The sequence below is a fragment of the Solea solea genome, chromosome 15, assembly GCF_958295425.1.
Source record: "Solea solea chromosome 15, fSolSol10.1, whole genome shotgun sequence".
NCBI lineage: Eukaryota > Metazoa > Chordata > Actinopteri > Pleuronectiformes > Soleidae > Solea > Solea solea.
Window position 1 is genome coordinate 12,113,922 of NC_081148.1, and position 17,446 is coordinate 12,131,367.

The 17,446-nt window shown below is 42.2% G+C and overlaps 1 protein-coding gene across 1 annotated transcript in view; it reads right to left on the bottom strand.

The window, feature by feature from the left end:
• The window catches only part of dntt (deoxynucleotidyltransferase, terminal), an 82,632-nt gene that overhangs the window by 22,563 nt on the left and 42,623 nt on the right, over positions 1-17,446 (bottom strand). The window contains exons 8-10 of the mRNA XM_058651719.1: positions 11,883-11,985; positions 5,862-6,110; positions 5,486-5,569 (exon numbers count right to left, since the gene is read on the bottom strand). Of these exons, the coding sequence (XP_058507702.1) occupies positions 5,486-5,569; positions 5,862-6,110; positions 11,883-11,985 (436 nt within the window). The remainder of the gene's footprint in view (positions 1-5,485; positions 5,570-5,861; positions 6,111-11,882; positions 11,986-17,446) is intronic.

Below are 17,446 nucleotides of genomic sequence, written 5' to 3' on the forward strand. Positions count from 1 at the left end.
ATGTCTCATGCCTGGGGAGGGAGTCAGTCTGTCTAAGCATGATGAAATCCTCCACCTGTCCTCATTCATCAAGCCCACTACACATATTAATTATTACAAACCCTCGGACTTACAGCAGAGGACACGCGGACCCTCCCATCTCTGTCAGAACTACACTCCGGTTAAAATTCAACGGTGGTTCCCGGAAACCGATGCTGGTCAGCGGTGTATTTTCAGAGGACACCTAGATGTCAGTTGTTGCCAGCAGGGCATCCCAACCCAAAACCTGCCAGTGCAGGTGCAGTCATCAATCACACCAGGCTGGAAACGCTTTCCTGGGTTGCAATCCTTGTATTTTGTCCAGCAAAGGGAAAACCAAAGCGACTAAGCAGCTTATTTATCGGGAAAGCATTATAATTATGAAGCAATATGTGGACAATTAGCAAACACTAAAAGCTGTCAGCCACAGCTAGTGTAATTTCAATCACTGTTATATCGAGCGATTGCCGCAACAGTTCCCATTCGCCCCTTACAATTAAGTGATTGAATTTCGCTGGACTCTATTTAAAGAACTGAAATGTGTTGTGTTTATTGTATTCATTCCCTCGTATGTCATCGTAGACTAAGGAAACGTTTTAAATTGAAATACTGGCTGTGGCTCATCGCTAAGGTTTTACACACAGCCACCTTAAGAACTACAGATCTGACATTTAAAAAAGAAGAAATCTGCTCATTACAAAGAGTCTCAAGGTTTGCTTTTATCTTTACACAGGATCGGAAAGGTTGGAGGCCATTCTCACAGGAGACATTCTGTCACAGGGGAAAAAGTGTGAGCGATTGTATTAACGTTGGCTGAATTACATTTAGCTGCTGCCGCTGTTTCAGATTCTTGACATTCGACACGCTCATTGTCACACTCTCATGCCTCACTGGGCCAAGTGAATCAAAGACAGCCATTGTTAAGGTTTTTTAGTAACAGCTACGCTTTCCCTTCTGTGACAAGTCAATACATCTGTTGTGGAAAAGTATCTAAATCTTGTAATTAGTGAAACACATTTCTGATGCATATGCAGAAAATAGTCTTAGAAGAGGGATTTATCACTTAAACATTTCACATTACATGATGGTCTAAATCTGCAGCTCCCCTCAGCTTAACAGAGATTTATGGTGAACTTCAGCTGATTGTAAGATTGTAAAACACTGTCTTACAACTGTCTCTCTGCTCAGAGGATTATTTTCTAGTAGTCAAAGAAAAGGCTGAAAACTCTCTGATAAGGTTAGTAGCTATCTGAAAAAAAAAAAAAATCAAAAGATGAGCCTGAAGAAACCCTCATTATTACAGTTGAAATTGAAGTTGTTGCAGTATCTGTTGTTCTGGTATTTTCAGCTTCTTCAACTAAATGAGTAACTGACAAACTACACAATCATTGGTGTTGCTTTGTGTTAAAACTGCCTTTCTGCAAACAAAAGGTTTCTGATTTGGCTTGAGCTTTGTATTTACTTCTTTTTTCACTGTCTGGTAAAAAGAAGAAAGAAACTGTCAGGAGGATTTAGCAGGAGAAGGAAACAAACTCAGCCTGGCATCACATTACAGCTGTAGTCAGTTTACTTTCAAAGAGCTGAGAACAGTGCTCTTCCTTCTATTGTCTCAACACAGGTTTTAGTCTGCTTATTTTGCTATGCAAGGCTTTATGAGTATGAGAAACTCCGGCTGTCACCGATCCCCTCCTGATACCCATAAAGCCTCTGTGTTGTGGGGCCATTCTCTGTAATTAGTTTGTATTATACAGTACGTCGCCACAACAGATCAGAACCTGCAGCTTCAGCCATTTCATCGCTATTTTTTGGGTGTTCAAATAATAAAAATGTTTTCACCAATGCAAGCAAACTGAGAAACAGCAAGTGCTTCAAAGAGGAGGGGAAAAATATGTCTGTGGTGCATGAAACTTAAAGTCATTGTTGCCGTGTGACAGATGTGTGACAGCCTCCTCACAAAGCGACGCAAGGATTCCCCCTGAGCCTGTTCTTAATTGGGAAGAGATCATTAGAGTGAGTGTAGCCCTCTGATCTTTTTTTAAGCATTTTATAATAAGAACAAGACCAGCGTGTGTCCGCTGAGAGCCTGTCTGCAGCCCACAAAATGAAAGTCCTCTAAATGACCGTCCTGACGTCCAATCCGAGATGTCTCCAAGTCCTGCACGCATCAGTCCGCATCGCTCCGCTCGTTGTCTGGTATACCAGCCACATGAGTTTCACAGAATCTCTCCAAAACCACTGGGCAATTAGAGGAGACGGGGGTAAAAGTTGAAAGCGCCATCATTGCGCCGCCCTAAGCTGTACACTACATTAATTAATGACGATGAGTGCAGACAATAAAAAGGAGGGGACACTCATCCTTTCCTGTCCAAGGCAGTCAGCATTGTGTGAGGGCGGTGACAGGACAGACACCGGAGCAATTGATTGATCTTCAGTATGTTAATTACAAGGGTGATACGGAGCGAGGGATGAAAAACGGGTCACACCGTTGGGTAAGTCTCTTTACATCTTTACATTGTCTGCTGACCTTGAAGCTCGCCTGGGAAAGGATGGCACAGCTTAAGGGTGGTGTCTATTTTACTGCACTTATCGTCAACCTCATCAAAGTTGACAGTTATCTGCTTGAGTCTCCTGTTTTTTTCCTCACATTTTTTACCCCCCCCCGTCACAAATCACGTAAAGGGATCGACTGCTTTACTTTCTCGACTTAGACTCAAAACACCAGCAAAAATCATGCAACACGTCTGCACGAATGAGCGCGTTAGTGTGTGACTCCCCCGTCCACTTCAGTCCACGGATGCCTGCACTGTCAGCGAGCTATGCTCTGCCCTTGCATTTTAATAAACACCATCTGAGTTGGCTGTGTGTGTCTATCTGTCAGGAAGCTGCCACCCAGTGATCCCTGGGACTCTGACCTCTGCCCACAGGGAGCCAGTGATTGGACATCACAAAGACAGGGTACTTTCTCCTGTCGATCCATGCGATGATACGCCTTACACCCTTGTCCCGGTCCACTCACAACTCAAGCAGCATGCCCGCTCTACCCTATGCATTGGAAATGAGATAGGGGGGGAGGGGGCTGCCTTACAGGATGCGATGAATAGGCAAAGGGATTGGATAAACACAAGCTTCAGAGAGGTCTGTCACAAAGATTGATGCTTCCCTGAAAATTTCTTGTTGTCTTGCCAGTACTATAAACTTTTCCTGCTGAATAATTGAGTTCTTCAGCTGAATAGCAATGTCAATCTTTGCACTCGGGCACTTTCATGAGTGTATCTCGTGAGAACAGCAGACAGCTGAGCTTGTGCTATATTCCAGGTGACGTATGACACACAAGACGAGACGACAGGAGGCAAAAAGGTATCGAAACATGTCAGACGTGTGTCCCTTCTCTCCGCAGATAGCTATGTCTTAATAACATGTATATTGCAGGCTATTCAACCTCTCTTATGTGTTGCTTTATGCATTAAAACTGTAAAAGTCACAGCTATCAGTCACCTTGTGCCTTCAAACTCTTTTCACCTGTTGTCAAACCTGATGAGAGGGGAAATACAACATCAGTTAGTCTATAAGGTCACTTTATTAGCTACTGGGTTTTATTAAGGCATGAGCACAGAGTGGTGAGATGGACCTTGCACGAAAATAAACCAGACTTGACACATAGGTCCAGGGAGCCAATAATCCAGGCAATCAGCAGTCTCCTGAACTTCAAGAGTTTGACAACCCCTAACAAATCATCTGTATGTGATACAACTTAAGAACATTCACTAATAAAGTCCTTTTCTATACTTCTATGTGGTAGAGAATATGATGTTCATCTTTATGAACTGCAAAATTTGCTCAATTGACCTCAAACTTGCTCCAGTCCATGTTCAGACTTCACACAAGCCAACATGCACATTTTTTTGGAATAATAGGGGTTCCTAGTCAATGACCCCATTACTTTAGGGGTTGTGGGGTGGAAAGTTTAGGAACCCTGGTTGTTAAGGAGCAAATAGGAAAAATGAAAGCTTGGGTTGTGCACTTCCAGCTATAGCATACAAGGACTTGGATTAAAGAATAACCTGCCAAACAAATGGTTGCAGCTAATTTGCGTATCAATTCTATCACATGTTATTCAAACTCCTTCACTTGCACGGAAACTGTAAAAAAAATCCAAGCCATCTGTCACTGCTGCCTCCAAACTCACACCTGATATCAAAATGGATTTTCACACATGGAAAATGACTTCTCCACATAGCTAAAAATACCAAGTATGCTGTGACTGAATGTCTGACTTTGTCATAGGTTAGACCTTTTGACAGCCCATCTTAACATAACACTGTATCCCAGCTCTGCATGAGGCTTTCAACCACCAGAAAACACACCAAACCCCTGCTTTATTCCTCCTGAAGGCAATTATATATATATATATATATATATATATATATATATATATATATATACAGGTGTTCCCACACACTATCTAATTAGCTTTTGCCAGGTTATGATGTAGGCTAACTGCTTTTACCACCTTTTAAAAGCAGTTTAAAGGTGGTAAATGCACTAAAGTATTGCGTATTTGGGGCGATGGTAGCTCAGTGGTAGAGCGAGTTGTCCTTCAAACCGAAGGTTGTGGGTTCGATTCCTTGCTCCACTAGTTCGGCAAGACAGTCAACCCACGTTGCCCCCCTGTGCAAAGTGATAGGAGTGCACTTTATGAGTGGCAAAACTATAGTGTAGAGCAGCTTTGAGAGGTCACCAAGACTAGGAAAATGCTATATAAATACAGAGCTGCATCAGGTGTTTACTATAGAAACATGTAGGTTAAATCCACATTGCGTTACCATTCTATTTATAAGCCTATACTGACAAATTAGCCATGTGTGTGTGTGTATTTGGTCTGCTAACCCTGTCGACCTCCCATTAAGCATGTTGCTCTTGAACTTTGAACTCAATCAAATTGTAAACGTCACTGTACAGAATTGTATTTTTCCTGCATGCAGGTCCTAATCTTTAATAACCTTTAAGGACTCGTGCTTTGGCAGTAATTCACTCACATTCATGAACACACACTCAGAGAGGGGAGATGTTGTAAAGCCCAACTCTGCGGGAAACACTGACATGATTGCCTTTGCTCTCACTACTGCTGCTGCTGCTGCTGCTGCTGCTGCATTTCAGTTCACCCTCTATTGCTATGTCTTTGTGTGGTATATTAACACTTTATTAACAATTAATTAGCTGAGCTGGTAAGCTCTCATTACTAGAAAAATGTGTGGATACATTATGAAATCAAATAAAAAAAAACATCTAACCTAACTGAGCATTGGGATAGACCATAATGCAATTACTGACGGTAGCAGCTGCTCTTCCAGTGTACTGGACACATGTTTTAAGTAATAAGTGAATAAACTGCGTCTAGTTAAATAAGGTATGCTTGTTTCGAGACACAGTAGAAAAAAATGTCCTCATTAGGTGAATAAATGAGTACCTTTGTTTTGTCGTACAGGGTGTGGTTGTCCAAAACCATCTGCCGCTCAAATCGAGCAAACCTCCTCAGGTCTCTCTCAAACTGCTGTGGATGAGAAAGATTAACAGTCTGAAATCAAACATCTGTTTTAACGGCAGTGAAAGGATATGGACACACGTTACTCTTATAATGCTGAAAACATACAGGAAATATCCTAAAAATCAATTTGTTATTAATTTACGTTCAGGGTGATCGGTGCAACCTTGACTTTATCGCACACTGTTGGCACACACCATGAATAACTTATAAACATAGCAACTTGGACTTGTTTTGTTTTTTTTCTACTCGTGAAATCCAGCCGCATGCAGCGTCATTCAGTCTCTATAATCCTTCATACCCTGGAGCCGGTCCAGCCCAGTAGAGCGAAAGCATAACGATCCACAGGTGGTGACACCAAGTCGACACGCACCGCCTTCCATCCCCTGCCGCCCTCCTTAGATCTGCTCAAACCGCCCTCCACTTTGCTTCCCTCCAGCTGGAGGATCAGGAAGCACTTTGCAAAATGGTCCATGGCCTCAAATCTCAGGCAGGGAAGCTTGGATATATCAAGGGTGGAGGCCTGGTAGTCACAATAAAGCAAAATGCCCTGGTAGAGAGAAACAAACAAGTATTAGGCTATAGCATAAATATCTGCAAAGGTTAATTTTACATCTTTTAAGGGTATTAGTAGTGAATACTGTATTACAATACACAACAAGGAACATGACATGACTGTGAACCAGCGTTATACCACAGCGTAAATCATTATTCAAAAATATGCAGGTGACAGTCTGACAGAAAAGATATGTTTATTAAAATGAGTCACATTTACTGAATGTGGCTAACCCCTTGAATTTTAGTATTTATTACCCAAATTAAATTGTGCAAATTACCCATTTAAAAATGACTTGTTCAGGGTCTATTTCATTGTTTTAGCACACTAGTTTTGTGTATTTGTAAAAAAAAAAAATAAAAATAAAACTTGATGATGTTTTAATCAAAGAGCCATTTGTGAGGTGCAGCAGTAAACCACATTGACATGTGTGAAAGTAAAACAGGAATGAAAGTCGAATCAAAAGCTCCATAAATTAAATTTCAAAACTTGACCAGTGAAAAGATAAGGACTATACTCTGCTGAGCCTCGTCAACACTCTCATTTACGGTGAGTGAAGAAAGAGGATGACTGGGTGTTGAGTTCCAATACAGAGATGAGCCTCCAGTCAGCCATAGTAGATGACTGAAGTCCATTCCCTGGCAAATGGCTCCACTCCTTAGATAATGGAAATCTGTGCCAATTGAGATGTCAGTGTGTTGAAGGGGAGAAGAAGTGAGGGCCACAGATGAGAAACTAAGCCGTCAGTGTGGAGAAAAGTGAAATGGAGTGAGCGTGAGAGAGTTAGAGAATGAAACCCGTGAAAGAATATAAAGAAACAGGTGAAGGCGTAGATTGCGGGATCGACATAAGAGAAGAGAGAATGAAAAGACAAAAACCTGTGAATGGATTTAGCTCCAGGCCTCACCCTGACTGATCATGCCTCTCCCTGGATGCGGGAGTATTAAAACGATTAAGATGACCACTTGTCGATTTAATCCGGGCGCCCATTATAACTGTATGGATACTACTCCGGTCTCCCTGGTCATGAATCTGCCACACAATCCTTAAAGAGCAATAATTAGAGAAGCAAGTGCACCAAGTAGCCACTCTGTCTTTCCGGGCCGATGACTTCGGTTAATCACCAAACGTCAAACACCTTGTCAGCACAGCCTGTGTAGCTGCCAACAAACTGTCCAAATGCACAAGTTATCGGATGAGGACAGTGTTTCCCGGAGGGCACTGATGGAAGGAGATGAGATGGTGGTGGTGAAAACCCTGAGTGACACAATGAGGGAGCAGATCTCAAAGAAATCACCACCCCCTTCTCTCGCTCCCTCCTCTAATTATCTTCAGGGGTGGACTCGTTTGTCGTGTACTTGCAGGCAAAAAATATACTAGATGTCACCCTCCGCTGCACCCGCGGACCACTCTCACTCTGCAATTACAGATAACCACTCACCTTTCAATGGTAGGCAGGGGGAAGGATTCTTTAAGTTCCCCTCACATTCTGTAATAGCTTAGCTAAAGGCAGTGTCAGCGCCCACTCAGATAATGAGGGAATGACAGCATAAAAACCGCTTAAACGCTAACTAATCTGAAATTAAAATCCCCTCGAGTCACACTTCAGACAAGTTTAGTGGGAGAAGGTCTACAATCCATCTGCTGTGAATGTAGGTCACTTCATATAACAGCGCTCCAGCAGATACTATAGTTAGGTCTGTATGTCAGAAGCCCTGGTTTTTTTTTTTCAGGTTTTGACTCTTATTGACGCCCTCAGAGAAAAGCATTCCAGTTTGGTTTTCTTCTTCCAAATCCTAACAACACTGAAGACACATTCAGACAAACAAAATCCCCCCCAAAAAACACACTGTATTTACAGGAAAGTTTTTGAATGCCAACACTAGAAAACACTCAAAACGGAATAATACATTTTCTGCAGGAGCCAAGTAGAAATGTATAGACAATCGTAGCAGAATATTTACCAAAATGAGATAAGAATAATAACTGTAATGTGTTATGGTGACAACAGCGTAGACCATCGAGTACTTTAGTTTAATGAGGACTGTACGTGCTGCGGCACAATGCCACGCTCGGCCTGATACACATAAATCCACCATAAAGACCGAACATCATGAAGTTCCCCCCGTCGCAGCATCGCTGGGGGCTGTTTAGCCCAATAGCTCTCTGTAATCATCTCGCACACAGCAGGTAATGTCAGCGAGCATCTGAGAGGAAGCTGATTCCACCAAAAACTGTTTATAGAGGGAATTACAGAAGAGGACAGCAGTACGATAATCTTTCCCCCTGAAGCTTCGCCTCTGAAAAAAGAAGCAAAAAAAAAAGCCAGATGTGAAAGCTTTTATCTCTTTGATTATTTACTCCAAGTCATTTCTTGTGAATGTAAGAAGAGCGGTCATAGCGGCCTACACAGCCGTCTGCATCCACAGGACGAGCGTGAGGTGCTCCGATCTCATCTTGCATTCTCTTTTAAACAGAGAGAGAGAGAGAGACTTCAAAACTGCCTTCAAGTCGCGGATTAGTGTGTGTTAGCCAGCACTGCTGGAACTGCACTTTGACTTTGATTCACAGCTTCGCCAGAATGAAGGAGACTGATTGCTGGAATTGAAGTGCGGCAGTTAGTGTGTCCTCTCACTGTCAGTCAAAGTAGTCCTTGCTGGTCAGACTTTATTTCGTTCTCCGACTGACTAACTCTGTGTGACTGCCAAATAATCTCAGCTGTGCATGCAGCTCTGTCTAAATCACTTAGTTAACCCGAAAGGGAAAACACTCAGAATTATGAACTGCACTGACTCAGACTAAGCGCAGAACAATTAACGCGTGAGCCGAATGGCATCACATCCCGGGCCTCTGGAACGAGACACTTATACAGTATTCAGAGACAGCGATGACAGATGCATGGAGGATGAAACTTTGCTCCCTTTGTCTTTCTCTTACCATTAAGAGGGCCAAGCTGAATCTCATCTGTCTGCCACAGGAGCTGGTGACTGACCTTGCTCTGCCCCCGAGTTATGCTTTCAGAATATCAGCAGGGGGAGTAGGAGGAGGAGGGGGGGGGGAAGTGATGAGCCTAAATTTACAAGGACGTTTTTCGATAGATGTATTTTTAACTCCCTGCAGGCAGAAAGGGGGTACTGAATGTGTGAGGGTATAAGGGTGCAGATGATATTAGGCCTGAGTGAAGACATGTGGGGAGCCCCAAGGGCCTCGGTTGCAGATGACAAGGTTACACGACTTAAGAGTCGACCTCTGCTACCGCCACTTAATCATGATCTCTTGTGTCCACGTCCCTGCAGACCGGTCCTCTCTCCATCCCCGTTCCATCAGCCTGCTGAGAGGAAAGGCTTCCGGTTGTATCACACTGGCCCTTCTTAGGCTGCTAAAGCCTTTTTATCACCTGCCCCACTTGCCTAATTCACTGTCTCACATCCATTCTGCCTCCTCATTCCCACACATTCTCACACGCTTGCACACCTTCACCCTGTTCCCCGTACCCATAGTAAATTGAAGACGCAAGAGCGTCCCGTGATAATGTGGGAGGTAATTATCATCAGGATGGACCTCTAAAGGAGCGGAAGCTGGACAGAATGTGTAAAAGGAGGAGGGGCCGAGGACTGGGGGGTTTATTTTTAAACCCGGCTGATGACAAAAAAGAAGCCGACAGCTAGACTAGACAGCCTGGCCCTGCGCTTCATCAAACCCTTCCCTCATCTCGTGACTGTCTCCAAATACACATTCATCTGAGGGAGAAGTCTGTGTTTTAAAAAAAAAAAGTTCTTCCTCATCCATATGCTCTGTGCTTTTTTCTGTAAGTGATATTGTCAATAATGTATTTTCATTTGGCTTTGGAGATCCAGTTTTGCTGTATCATTATGTTGAGTGGAAAGTGAGCGCTCTGAAAAGTAAAGGGTATTTTTTATGTGTAGAAAAGAGTCTGTTTTTAATCCCAGAATCACTGCCCAAATGTGACACTGTGCTGTTATCTGGACTTCACCGACCGAAATTTTTATTTAATTGACTTCCATATTTTTATCATTATCAGATTTGGCTCTTCTGATATTTTGAACAGAGATAATCTTAGATCTTAAAGTCTTCTGCTGGCTGCCAAAGAATTTGAGGCAAGACACACACGAGTGAACGAATAATTATAATAAATCAGTCATTACGACAGTCTTGCTTTGCAGGTCACCAACGTCCCTCAATAATGAATGCAATTCTACTTCCTCAAAATGATTACAAGTTGATAAAAATGCAATAAACATACAGGATGTGTTAATTTGGGTGTGACATTCTGGGAGCATGAGAGAGACTCATTTGAGGTGCAACCGTCTCTAATCCCACTGAATTTTAGAGATCACGGTGGCAAAATCACCATCATGGATGAAAAACAACCATCCATATTCATATTGAAAAAAAAAACTCTGGTTCACGTTTAATGAATATTAAATATGCATTTCATTAATCGGTGTAAAACTGAACCATCAATATTTTTTTTACACAAACTCTGATTTCCCTTTTCAGTCAAATGTAAATGCAATGCATTTTCCATCCTAATAAATACCTTGTGAAACCGGCCGGACTGTTGTGTGCACAATTGTTAAGACCTCAGTTCAATGTAATTAATGTGTCCACACGTACCGGGTCTTAATTGGACACTTCTGAAGCACATTGACATTTGTCACACGAGTGTGATTATTAGCAACAAATAATTGTCATCATTTAAGTGCAGCTGATAATTACACCATTAGCTGTATGCAAACATAGCCTCTCATTAACATCGTTTGTGTTTTATCTCCAGTTCACACGTTTCCTCACTCTTCTCACTTTCTACGTGATTTTTGTTTTCTCTCGACTTCAACCACCTGCTATCTGTCTCTCTCTCTCCCCCGTCTCTCTCTCTCTCTCTTCCGCAGTCATCTCCTTCTTCTCTCCACTCGCTCCATTAGAGGATCCATTTTCCCGCCCATCGTCCTTGAAAGCACTGATAAAAGTTGCTTTAAGTAATCGCCCAAATTGTATCACTTCTCCTTCACTTGAATCGCTCACCTTTGCACACGGTCTTTCCATTAAATGGAGCTCACTACACATTTTTTAAGTGAAGGCTACTGTAATTTTCCAAGGACAAGTTTATGAATGAGGAAGAAACACAGGATACCCTTAAGGAAACTAGTGCTTCATGTTTAAAGCAAGCGAGTGCAGAAGTGAAAGTACAAAGGAGTTGCGTTAATAAATACAACCAGCGAGTCATGTCAGTGAAGCATGACAACAGCAACAACAACTGCACAAACAAACAAAAAGAAGGCTCCTCACAGAAATAGTGTTATCAGGAGGGTGAATGTGAACACACGGCGTGTTTTTATTTTATAAAAACTCCTACTGTCTCACATGGTAGAGCAACTTTTACAGTGCAACTCATCAACAGAATATAAAATGCAAAATTGGTTCTAAAAAAAATGCTAGAATGCTAGAAATCAGACATTAGACAATTGAGCCAATGTAATAAAAACAATATACACGGCTGTCATAATGTGCAATAGATTGAAGGGTTTTAAGGTTTATTTTTACCTTTTCCTACCTAATTATTAACCCACACAATTTGACTTTCCAAACTAGATTCAAATTAAATTCAGTGGTTTGTATCGAAACCATTTGTCATATATATTTATTTTCAAATTCTAGGGAAATGACTACTTTCAATGTATTCCCAAAAGGTCAACATCCTCTTTACTTCCATCTGGTGCAAAAATAAAAATAAAACATACATACTTCTTGTTTCAGTCTTTCAATGATGTCAGGTAGCAGACTATTCTCTCTCCCTGGTTCTGGTGTGGTCACAATAAAATCCACATCGTGACCAAACTCCTTCCCCCTGGATAAAAGGGATAAAAACACAGCAGTTACACACTGATGGCGTCCAGGAAAAATTAAAATAATCACCTTTCAGTCACAAAAGGAGCAATTAAATCCCACAAGCTCACCTAATTACATTGATTTTGCATTTTCTGCATGAATTGAATTAATTTCTGCTAAGTTGTTGAGTGTAAATCCTCCACTCAAATAACCACTCATTAGCATTCATTATCTCTGAATGCACAACGCGTTAAACCTTAACGGTGATATATACTGTATGTAAGAAGTTAATTTTCAGTAAGGGAGAACATGCAAACTCCACGCAAGCATAGTTTCAATGTTTATAAAAATAATATAAGACAGATATGCGTCTTATTTCCTTCTTTTTTTTTGGAGAATCTGGCAACCACGCCCCTGCAACGTTTTCATTTGGGATTGCAATAATTGTTTTAGATGACAAAAGCGGTTGTACATATGGTGTACATGTACTCCGGCCCTGTGTATCTCTAAAGTACTCAGTGAGTGTATTTACCAGGTAATAAACCCACTGAGTTTTCACAATGCACTAAATGCATGCCCTGTTGGGAGCTGACTGAAAGAATTACACAGCCAACGTACAGGCAGGTTTTGTTGAGCATACATTCCAGGAGTAAACGCTGTCTGTGTTCACAGTAAAAGATTTTGGACATTTGCAACAAACCAGGCCAATGTGATTTATCTAAATCAGTCAATAATTCACAATCAGACGGAACTCGCTTATAATCTGATTCAAGCAATAAGTCCAATGTTGATGGATTTAAAGTGGAGGCCTATAGGCCCAGGTATTCATCCAATGCGCACGGTGCGCATGATGCGAATCGCGTCATCAACACTCAGATTTTGGCAACAGAAGAAGTAGTCGCCAAGGATAGTGACCAATGGTGAATTGGGATACTAGGGGACCCTGACGTATACCAAGGTCAGCGACATGCGACGCACACTTGGGCCTTATGACAAAAGCACAGTGTTTGAGCTGGGTACAAAATGTTTCAAATACATTCACCAGCCTCTTTGTCAGGTACATCTGTTCAAACCGAGTGTGAGAATGGGGGGAAGAAATGTCAAGTTGAGTGACTTTGAAAGTGGCTTGGTTGTTGGAGCCTGATGGCCACGACAGAAAGGCAGCAGTTATTCAAATAAGCTCTCTTTAGAAGATAATCTCTTAACACACATGTCAGACCTTGAGGCGGGAGGAGGAGGGGGGGGGGATGCTACAACAGCAGCAGAAGACCGCACCGGGTGCCACTCATGGCACTTAATTAGCTGTCCGGTGACCGGTGACCATATGCAAAACAACACGATAATCAAATCTTCAGCGCTCATCAGAATGGAGACTTTCCTAATTGAGATACCAGTGTCAGAAACAGCTTGTAAACAAGCTGGCATCACCTGCACTATAGGAGGCAGCTTTGAAGAACAGGAAGCCACAGGGTAATCATTGTTCACCACTAGATCAAAATAGATGAGAAACAATAGTGATGTGTTAGAAATTGCATTAAGCATAATTATCCAATCCAGCTGACTTCAGGACCTATTGACTTCTTTTATGACCTTTGCTTTAGCAACGTGACAACGACAGGCTACTCACAACGGGATGTAAAAGTGGCATAGATAGTTTTGTTATGATGAAAGGAGAAAAATACATGAATCACTGCTTAATCACAATCAAAAGGTCATTAACCTCTGACACCACAGACTGTACATTTGGGAAGATTGCAGCCTTAAGTTTTACAACTAAATGCTCAGGGAACATAGTTGTGCTTTGAAGGTCATAAGAGAAGCTGATGCTTGCTGCAACTCCACCTGCTCATAATGTATTCCTCCTACTTGTCTTATTTTCATCCTGTTGGAGCCACTTCTCCAGATTGATCCACGCCGTGCCAGGATTACACATGAACCTCCAGGCGGCACAATTATAAAACAGCAGTTGGCCACACCCACCTGTGGCTACAAACTGAGCTTGGGTATTTCGGACACCCACATTCATGTAAACAAAGCAAAGAAGTTGAAATTCTCAAAGAAATAATAAGTTGGCTTCATTTGTAATTTGGTGCAGAAGAAAAAAAATTAAAAAAGCGTAAAAAACAGCAAAATCAAAACCATGTAACTCAAAAAAACTACGTCTGTGTGCGACAGACAGGCCACCTGCTTCTCACACGCTACATAAAAAGAAGACAGAATGACTCAAACAGCAGTCAGATGGCATGATGAAAAAGGACCAGTGGGTTCCTGTGATTACAGTAACCCAACAACACAGGCTCATATGGCGAGTTCACAGCAAACACCAACAACCAGAGCTGAAGTTGCCCCACAAATGAAAGAACTTTGCTCCTGTTTGTACGTGCAAAGGGTCAGGCATTACAAAAACACCCTCACAGACCGTCATTAACAAAAGAGGCAGCAACAGCAGCAGCAGCAGCAGCAGCAGCAGTGAGTCACAGAGATTGATTTATCCTTGTCACTTCTAAGGATACATGGACACATAAATTCAATGTTCCACACGACCCAAGGCGAGTGCACCTCCAGTTTAAGTCCATGTGGACATTAATGATGTTCCCTATAGCACAATACCTCCCAGTCCAGTTGGTGGTGCTCTTTTTTGTTTGGTCAAAAGAGACAACAAAGACAATGGTAACCATGGAAACTTATTTGAGGTTACATAATGGAGGTCTGCTGGTATCCACACTACAACTCCACAGTAAAAGTTAAAGTAAGGACATACAAAAGATGGCAAACTCATTGTGAGGAAAGTGAATGTGACAGCCAGTGCATTTAGCTAAAGCCGTAGTCCAACTACGACAGGCAACCGGACAACTTGCCAAGTCTGAGTTTAAACGTGGAGGAGAAAATGGATTTATTGGCTGTGTACGTCTGACTCCGCCTCCGTAGGTGGCGTGGTATCTCTCTATAGGCTAGTGCATATTGGATCGCGCTGTGGTTCTGTATGTTTCCTACCTGCTGTACATGTTAATCCTGATATAAATCAGATCTCTTGTGGTTGCTGTTGTCCGAATAAAGACGCCACCGCCATATGATTCCGGCAACTGTACGTCTACTCCTTCTACGACTAAGTGTAATTGGACTATGAAAAACATTACCCAGGCATGTAAGTAAGTCCGACTAATTCTAGTATGATTTTAGTCGGACTAACATGTTTACATGACATGAGGAAAGCCAAATTATTGTCTTAGTCCGACTAAAATCAGACTTTTAACATGCATGTAAACTGGGAACACGTGTGTGGAACGCTAGACTGACGCAAAGCTTTGTTTTAGTACGATAAAAAAAACACAGGCATTCAGAAATGCATAGCAGCATTCTGCAAAACACCGTATGTAAGTATGACCTGGCGCTCACAAATAAGACAGAGGAACATTAAAGGAATGGAGGGAAGCACAAATGGCTTTGGGAAAGCTTCAAAGGTCACCATAGCTTTAAGGAGGAAAACAGTCATTATAACTCCACGATGCTTTATAATGTTAATGTTTAGTGAAAGTGGCTTATAGATTCACTCAGCAGATGGTGCTTTTGTCACAGACGGTGTATAATGTATTCTCTATCTAAAATAATACGAGATATGAGAGTCTTCACTCATTTTTTTGGTTGGACGTTTGCACGTCTTTAATCAGTTGACTGGTAGCTGTTTAAGAATGCATCACAGATTTCCATGTGCTGAACGAGCACCTTTCCGCCATCCCTCCTAACTGGCAAAGCTGAGATTCTGCAACACTTACAGCTCGTACGGGGCACTCGAGTTGTTGAGTGAACATCGCTGCTAGCCTCTGCTGCGCTGGCAAAACTCACTCATGTGCACTGCATAAATGTGTGCCGTGAATAGCAAAAAAAAAACAAAAAACAAAGCAGAAGAGACACAGACCATCAGCATAAATTCAGCTTACCACCAATTAGCATTAAGCAGCCTGATTTCATCACAGTGCGGTTGCATAGAGCAGGAATCAGTGTTTTCAGTTCCTTGCTGCACCACACCAGCATGTGTCAAGACTCTGCATGCTCTAATTTAACACCCTTCAGAGGAAATTAGACAACACCATGTCAGATATATTCTCTGCAGCATGGTGGGTGTTTTTCTTCCTCTCTGCTTCTATTGCTGCACCTTTACAACACTGGGTTTTATTCAGCCTTACTCGCCCTACACTCCCCTCAGCAGGTGATATACTAGCTGGGGAGATTCAGCTGAAAATATAAGCCTTAATGGAATGTGCACATATAAACACTGCCGGTTGTGTTTTGTTTTATTCTTAAATTAAGTGCTGCGCCGAGCTGAGCAGTAGATCTATAAATGTCTGGTGTGAATTTAGCCAGTCCTACTCTCTCTTTTATTGTGCCGGGGAAAAAAATGTTAAATTATTAAATGCTTCTGCACAAAGCCCATGAAATATACATGGTTATTTACAAATTTGTGTGGACGACAGTGTGACATGTATGAATAATACAGATGTGGGGCGTGTTGTGTTGATGCAACTGGAAATTTCACAGTATGCATTCATCTGCCGGAAGCACAGGGTTCAGCAGAAGTTAAAAGTAGCCGGTCAGGAAAAAAGAAACAGCCTTGTTTGTGGCAAATGCATTTCACCGTCTTCCGTCTTTGATCCGGTGGTATTTAGGACAAAGCCGCAGTTTGGGCTCATTACCAGGGGGGCACGTTGGGCTCTTTTGTCTACACGGTGATGATAAACGGATAATAGACTTCTGACTGACAAGGATTACTTATCTCATTTATTGTTCAATGGAAACAATGCTGCGAGACTCAGCCCCAGTTTGAGGATTTGAAAGCTGACACCATCAAGCCCCTCATCAGTGTCACTTTGAGTCGTATTCCAGACAATCTGATGTTAAATAAGATCCACACTGGGGACTTCTTACAGGAATAAATACAGTGCTCCGCTGACACTGCGCGAGCTTCTCACACATTCAAGCCTAATCTATTTTTAATCCCCCCCTCACCCACTCCGACAAAACATCTTTAAGAATTGTCACCCGCCTTCCACAGCTGTCCTTTCAATAATGTCGGCGGCGTCGACGAATAACCGCCATGTTTTTCCTCTGATGTGGGTGACAGATGGAGTTTACTGGGGAACGGTGCTTATTTAATCAAACTTTGGAGAGCAGAGTTATTTTGTAGTGCAGCGATGAAAGACAAGCCAGCGCCAGATACATCTATTTAAAGAGGTATGGGGAGTTTAAGTGTATCGCTATGTCTGACAAGGGCTATTGGCCGGAAAAGATGAAGCCAATAAGAGACTCTACATCTCGCTGGAAATTATAGTAATTAAATTGAGCTTTGACAGGCCTTTAGAAGTGAACATTTTCAGATATGTCTCACAGAAGAGAATTAGAGGGTTATTAGTGATGCTGCTGGCATCCTGGAAAGCATCCCCCCCCCCCCTACATTTAAACCATGTCTGGAGAATCAGCTTTTC